The sequence below is a fragment of the Poromitra crassiceps genome (genome assembly GCF_964638095.1).
Source record: "Poromitra crassiceps genome assembly, chromosome: 9".
Taxonomy (NCBI): Eukaryota; Metazoa; Chordata; class Actinopteri; order Beryciformes; family Melamphaidae; genus Poromitra; species Poromitra crassiceps.
The window spans coordinates 16,545,129-16,552,628 of record NC_139630.1 but is presented as its reverse complement, the minus strand read 5'-3'; the positions used below and the strand labels follow the sequence as shown (position 1 = coordinate 16,552,628).

At 41.2% G+C, this 7,500-nt stretch overlaps 1 protein-coding gene across 1 annotated transcript in view; it reads right to left on the bottom strand.

Annotated features, from left to right (window-relative positions):
* tfap2b (transcription factor AP-2 beta) overlaps positions 1-6,110 on the bottom strand; it is a gene marked incomplete at its 3' end in the record, with an annotated part of 23,741 nt that extends 17,631 nt beyond the window's left edge. The window contains exons 1-3 of the mRNA XM_083643514.1: positions 6,034-6,110; positions 2,814-3,293; positions 952-1,006 (exon numbers count right to left, since the gene is read on the bottom strand). Coding sequence (XP_083499640.1) covers positions 952-1,006; positions 2,814-3,293; positions 6,034-6,081 — 583 coding nt within the window. The 5' untranslated portion in view covers positions 6,082-6,110. The remainder of the gene's footprint in view (positions 1-951; positions 1,007-2,813; positions 3,294-6,033) is intronic.
* Positions 6,111-7,500: the final 1,390 nt, after the last annotated feature.

Here is a 7,500-nt window from a genome sequence, read left to right as displayed (position 1 = left end):
CACACACATACACACCACGTGACACTGTGAAGTAGTAACTAGCTATATTTGATTTCAGTGTAATTGCTCCTTTTGTATGCTTTTGTGCCAACTCCCATACACTCGTGTTTTGAGTGTAATTCATTTGTACAAAAAAAGGGACTAAATGCACAGCACAATAAACAAATTTCAAAATGAATTTGTCTGATAGCACCCCTGCACCCCCCCCCCCCCCCCCACACACACACACACACACACATAAAATGTTCTATAGATATTGCGATAATATTGTTATTGTGTGGATTCTTTTAAGATCTGATATCATGACAGCACGAGCAGGGATCCATTATAAACCTCCTCACCCACTAGCACACGTTATTAGAAGCTGCTGCTCTGTGATCCAGACAGACACATTCTGGGCCCCAGCCAGGAAACAGGCCCAGCTACTACAGCGCTTTATCTGCCAGCGGTTTGCCCTGCACCTTAGACTCATATCTCGATTCACAGCACATACCATGTTAAGCTTCTGATGGTTATGAGGATAGAGGAAACGATCTGATCCATAGGGGGCGTTGCAGCAAACAGGATATGGCAGCAAAGACAAATCAAATCAAAATAGCCTAACAAGAAGATAGGTTACCAAATGTCGTTATTGAGAGAGAGAGAGAAAACAAACATTAATCTGAACACTATAAAGCATGTACAAATGTTTACAGCATTCTAAATGAATTGGGTTTTTCTTTTAGATTTGATTTTGCTGATATTGGTCATTATTTTCCTAGGCTATACCCATCTGTACTTTCTTTCTTTCTTTCTTTCTTTATGAAGGTTCCCAGGATTTTATTTATTTATTTAATTAGGTTATAACAAACAACAAAGCCTCCAATTTAATGATAACATTTATTGGCACCATTGAGTGTGTGTGTGTGTGTGTGTGTGTGTGTGTGTGTGTGTGTGTGTGTGTGTGTGTACCTTTCTTAATTACTGATTGATCCAGTATGTTCATTCCATTGTTGTCTTCAATGCCCTGTTAAAACCAAGACAAACACAAAACATTAGTCTGCTTCTTAAAAAAACGGTTAGGTTTAGGCTCTACCTCTATGATTGCATTTCTAATATTTAAATCGAATTAAATCACAACTGTCTTCACATAACAGCCACCAAAACGAATCAGATAGGCCTATTAAATAAGCCTTAATCAACCTTGATTAATTTTGTTCAATTAAAAAAAAAGTTAATTGAAATTACTTTTTGCATATAGCAATCAAGTCTGGTCTATCTATTCTCATTCTAGTTCATTCTACCTGCATGCACACACTGCACACATTTCGTTCTCCTTTTTGTTCACATGACAGAGTTTGAAGCTTCAAGTTTAAAGCTTCATTATTCAAATCACCCGGAGAATTGATCTTGTTAAATAGACAGGTTGTCTATATCTCATGATATTGCCTCACTCAGAGATGATAATAATAATAATAATAATAATAATAATAATAATAATAATAATAATAATAATAATAATAATAATAATAATAATAATAATAATAATAATTTGTCAAAAAAAAATTAAACAACACAAATAAATAGGCCGACAGAAAGCCAGAAATGAGAATCTATTTTAGAGATTAAATAGGAAGATATTATAGTGGTTATGCCCTCAGGGAAACTGGGGGAAGGCTAACCATCCCCCCAAAAATAAATTCAAATTTCAACAACAGAAATCGTAAAATGAATTATATTAAAAGATGGATTATCAAGACTAATTGCACGATTAACAACAACAACTCAATAACATGAATAATACTACTAATAATAATAATCGCCATCATCATAATCGTAATAATAATAATAATAATGCATGTGTTATTGCGTAATATCCAGGTAGGTTAGAATGATCAAATACCATGAGAAACACACGGAACTAATGTCAGATATAGGCTATTATTGTCTTCTGCATTCAAATGAAAAGTTAAATGTAAATACTGCAGAATCCTCCTCACACCAGTCTGTTGTAAATATTTGAACGGTCTTGAGGGCTTTAGAACAGTATTTAACTTGACAGTTTAGCGACATTTGAGCTCCACAGCAGTTTGAAGCAAGATAGTTGTGATGAATCTGAATATGAAACATCTTCTCATCAGACAGTTTGGGTTATTTGCATCAGGGCAGCTGCTGTCAGACTCCAGCCCTGAGGGACTTTACTCACTGACCTTAACTCTGGAGGCACTGGCAGGGGCAACAAGAAGACAATGTAGGAGGCTATGGCAAACAATTATGTTTGCCTTAGCCAGTATCTGCTTTCATTGTAGGCCTATAAGTGTTAGTTTTGTGTATTCTTTCAGTGTTTATTTTCTAAAATTAGACGAATAGGCTATACACCCAAAAGGTATATCTTCTTGTCACAGTGTGTGTAGACTATTTCACAATGATCCATATTCAACATTCTGCAGTATATGAGCTTCAACGATTAGTCGATCGACGACAGACATGAATCTGACATTTTCAGAATCGTTTAGACTATAATTTTTTTAATAAAAAATAGTGATAGTTTCTGGTTTATTTAGTCGTCGACAGTAAGCTGATTATCTTTGGGTTGTGGAAGGATATCAGCTTGGGCTTTGGGGAAAAGTGATTGGCATTTTTTTCAAGATTCTGTGACTATATACCAACATTGATTAGTCCAGAAATGTATCCACAGATTAATCGATAATGAAAAATAATGTAGTCTGCTTGATAATCCAACAGCATTGGAAAATACAATAATATCACGCACAGTTTAACCACATGCAGCCAGGCCTAGTAGACCTGTGACCTTTGAACCATGCATGACTCACCTGGATGTCGTCCATGCCGTGCAGGCCGTGCAGCAGTCCGTCGGCCATGCCGGCCTCCAGGCCCGGGTGAGCGGCGTGCAGGAGCACGTCTGGCCGCCGCACGCCGCCGTAGTCCCGGTGTGTCCGCGGGTCCAGGCCGGACAGCTGGGGCGGCAGCGAGGCGCGGGGCTGCGCCAGCAGAGACGAGCCCTCCATGCGCTCTGCGCCTGCGTCCTGCCGCTGCCCGTGCCGCCCCCACGCCCCCGCCTGCTGGCTCTGGTGCAGGGAGTTGAGGGAGTACGGGTCGCTCACGTGCGAGTACGGGTCCTGGCTCTGGTAGTGCGCGAGCGGCTGGTACGGCGGCGGGAAGTACGGAGGCTGGAAGTCCGAGGAGGGTGCGTGAGAGAGCGGCGGCGCGCTGGAGTACGGTCCCGCCGCGTGCGACACCGAGCCCAGCTGGGACAGGCGCGAGCTGTGGCTCGGGACACCGTCATGCCGGTCCTTCAGAGAGTGCAGAGAAAACACATTATAGAAGAAATCAGCTCACTGTATAGAACATCTAATGACAGAACTAACAGAAAAACAAATCCAGGCTATAGCCAATCCAAACAGCTGTCATATTAGCACAAAAACAATAAAATATATCAATAAATCTGTACTGAATTGGGGTCTGTAGAAAACTGCAATAATGTTAAACAAAAAAATGTTTGGTGATAGACGACCATGCAAAATCCTCTTGTGTCGTAAAAAAAAACAGCATTATTATTATGGATTAATTTCGCAAAAACGAATCCTGAAATCCAGAATGTGAATGCATCCAGGGGGAACTCACCGTGGTGGAGTAATGAACTAACATCTGTACCGGCTGTCTGTCACGGTATAAAGCAGGGCGGGACAGACCGGGTCGCACCGGGACACCCTAACTCATTCCAGGTAAAAAGCCTGTTTTGTCGGGACGGTCTGTCTGGAGCTTGTGACGCCCGGAGCGCAGCTGCTGCCTGTGCTGAGAGTGTGAGCACCGAGCAGCGTCCCGGTAACACATGCGGTGTGATCCGGTGCACGCACGGTGTGTGATTATTCATGACCGACACTTACAGGAATATTAATGCGCGCCAGGCAGGCAGGCAGGCAGGGGACTGGCGACACACGGAGCGTGAAGGCTCTCTCGCGCAACCGTGAGTGACGTTTAAATTCCGTGGAGAGAGAGATCGAGAGAGGTGGACTTTCTATCAAACCCAAACCCATACGGACCACCCCCCCCTCTCCTCCCCATCACCAGAAGTGTGCAGTTTGGGGGGCCTGAAGAATATTCACATCACAAATCCATCTGTAGGCTATAACCACCCATGCACTTTGCACAAAGTGTTGCACAGTGCTTTGGCATGATACAAAAAAACAATACATTATTTCATTTAAAATAAAACCGAATAGAATCACTGTTAGAATGACCATATATAGTTTATCATGTATCTATATACCTACAATCAGATAGTCGAATTCTGAAATATCTGACAATAAAATATTCTCAGATTTGGGTCCGAGAGACAAAACCGTAAAATGGGGGTCTAATGTGGACTAAACTATGGGGGTCCTTGATATGAAAAAGGTTGAGTATCACTGGCTGCTCTATAAGTCAGTGGATAGCACTATAAATTGAGGGTCCTGTACAATGGCTTGAGCATGACAGCAACCAGGGATGGGGTGTATTCCCACTAGGACACTGCTGCACTCAGAAAATGTCCTGACCTACACATTGCAACTAAATCGACGTGGGGGGGGGGGGGGGGGGGGGGAGCATTCCACCAAATTGACACCTATAGGCTACAACATTCAATATATATTTACTTTTACGCACAGACACACAAACTGTGCAAAGATACTTTTACTTTTACGCACAAACTAACTGCATAAAGGTAATTTAGTTGTATGCACAAACTGCGTAAATATTTACTTTTACGCACAGACACAAAAACTGTGCAAAGATATACTTTCACCTTTACGCACAAACAACTGCATAAAGGTAATTTAGTTGTATGCACAAACTGCGTAAATATTGACTTTTACGCACAGACACAAACTCAACTGCATAAAGACATTACGCACAAACTAACTGCGTAGAGATCATTTACTTTTACGCACATAACTGTAAAGCTCATACCCATCTCAATCATTAAGATGGATGGATCACGGAGTTAATTAACTTCTCGGCTCCTCTCTTTAACTCCCTCTCCATCATGACTGACTACAATCATCTAAACTCCACAGTCCTGAATGAAAGCCGGTTGACGTTTGGCTGCAGCTGTCTGATGCTGGCACGAAAACACACCCGAGACATAGCGGGTGAAATGCGGGGTGATGAGGCACGTGAGAGGCTCGTGTGAAAGGTGTTCCGGGTGAAAAGCAGCGACCGAATTCGTTTGCGTTTGTTTTCTCTGCAGTCTAACAACCTTTGCACCGTGGGAGAAAAGCCATGTGCGGCAAGAGAGAGCGGCCTCCCACCGGGCTGAGCCGAGGGGCCTCTCCTCGCGAGCTGCCGGTGCCTCCGTGCGCTTTGTGCTCCGCGGCGGTGCTTTACAAAATGATTTACTCTGACACGTCACCCTGCTCTGACCCGACGCGTCTCTAGGAGTTTTACTGGTATAGTCAGCATCTGTATATTTTTATTTCATTGTTTTGATTAATGAACTGTTTGTAGCACCACAGTATTTTATAGCATATTTAAGACAAATAAATAAATGAATAAATAAATAAATAAATAAATAAATAAATAAATAAATAAATAAATAAATAAATAAATAAATAAATAAATAAATAAATAAATAAATAAAATGAAACTCAATTTAGATTTAGATTTTTCAATACCCAATTTAGTACGTGGAATTTCACAAAGGGCTAACATGCAAGCTGTGTACACAAATATCTCCCTCCACTTTTACGAAAAGCTATTGCTCCAATAGGCCTGCAGAATATTCAGAAACATAATCACGGTAGCCTACACGATAATGAACATCCAATGTAGGTGAGCGAAAATTAACAAAAAATGTCCGCCTGACCGAAATTGCCATTTAATGGAATGTCCTCCAATTCCTATTCACAGTCGCTGCATGAGAAAATAACAGGCCTGCAGCCTACTGAGAAACATCTGCCTTCATTTACACAAGACAATTAATTTAAAATAAAAACAAATTACTATCCCAAGTCTGCTTCCCCCAAGACACACACAGCTGGCCGGGAACGTTACCTCATAAATATCTTCATACTTGACATTCTCAACTAGCTTCCACAGCATGGTCGCTCCTCCGGTGTCTGTCGGTAAACCGAATGCAGCCAAGTGAGGAACGGATGCCTCAACTCTCTCTCTCCCTCTCTCTCTCTCTCTCTCTCTCTCGCTGTCGCTCTCTCTCTCTCTCCCTCTCCCTCTCTCTCTCTCTCTCTCTCTCTCTCTCTCGCTGTCTCTCTCTCGCTCTCTCCCTCTCTCTCCCCCCCCCCCCCCCCTCTCCATCCCCGCCCTCTGTAAAGCTAAGCTAGACAGGCTCTGAATGGGGAAGCCCTATAACGACTCTCCTACAGAGAAGAGCTATAGGGCAGGTTCAAAGCATGCAGGCCAGTGCGCATAGATAGACTATGGGAGCAACAGATAAATAGCCTACATGGAATACATATTTGATCGATAATGTAATTTTCCATGCACAGTAAAGAGCACAGGCAGGCAACTCCAAACAAAAGAGCATGGATGTGGTGCAGATACAGGGATGGGCAAAATAGATCAGTTAGTCAACGTGATATAAATGATTCGACATCACGATCTTTTTTTTTGATTTCTAAATAAATAGATTTCTGGTGATTTTGAAATATTATATATATATATATATATATATGTGTGTGTGTGTTATGAAACTCATCCAGGCATATTGCAAAAAGGCAAGAGAATGGCCTGAGGCCTAACACCATAAGACAGCGTTGTTGCTGTTATAGGTCCTCACAGAGAAGAGGGCGAGGGATGTTTCTGATGCAATTACAAACAAAACAGATATGGGAGTGATATGAGGATAAACAGCTCTATTTAGTTAGTTGGAATTAGGTAACATATAGCTTAACTATAGCATTTATATAATAAAGTGTATTAGCATTGACATGTGGGATCCCCTGCAGAATACACTTTTCAACCACCTCTACACCAAGACAAACACATGATGATAAACAACCACCTCTACAACAATACAAATACATGATGAAAAACATAATGATAATACAGTGTAAGTGCATGTAAACATTGCTGGCGCCATCACAACTCAATATCAAATAAATATGAATTTGAATTTGAGAGTCCACTACCCTGTGGCCTTTGGTTATAATTCGCATCACATCAGAACCGGATGATCTGCAAGAAATAGTTACTTTATGTTTCCCCTTAAATTAGATTAGTTGTATTCATAAAATCTGCACAACATAAGGAAGATTTGAATCAATATTGACCAATTTTTCATTTCTCAATATAGTCTCAAGACTTAAAATCTTTCAGTATCCTCCCGGCCATTGTACATCTTCACTTTATGAATAAAGTGCATTTAAAAAGCAAAACATCTGTAAAAAATCATATCTCTCCTACTTGGAACCATGCAGTCTATGCTAGCCTATTAATTTTAGTAGAATTATCAGCTGTTTGTTTCTAATATTCTGTCCTTGTATTTTCTCCCCTCTCTTCATA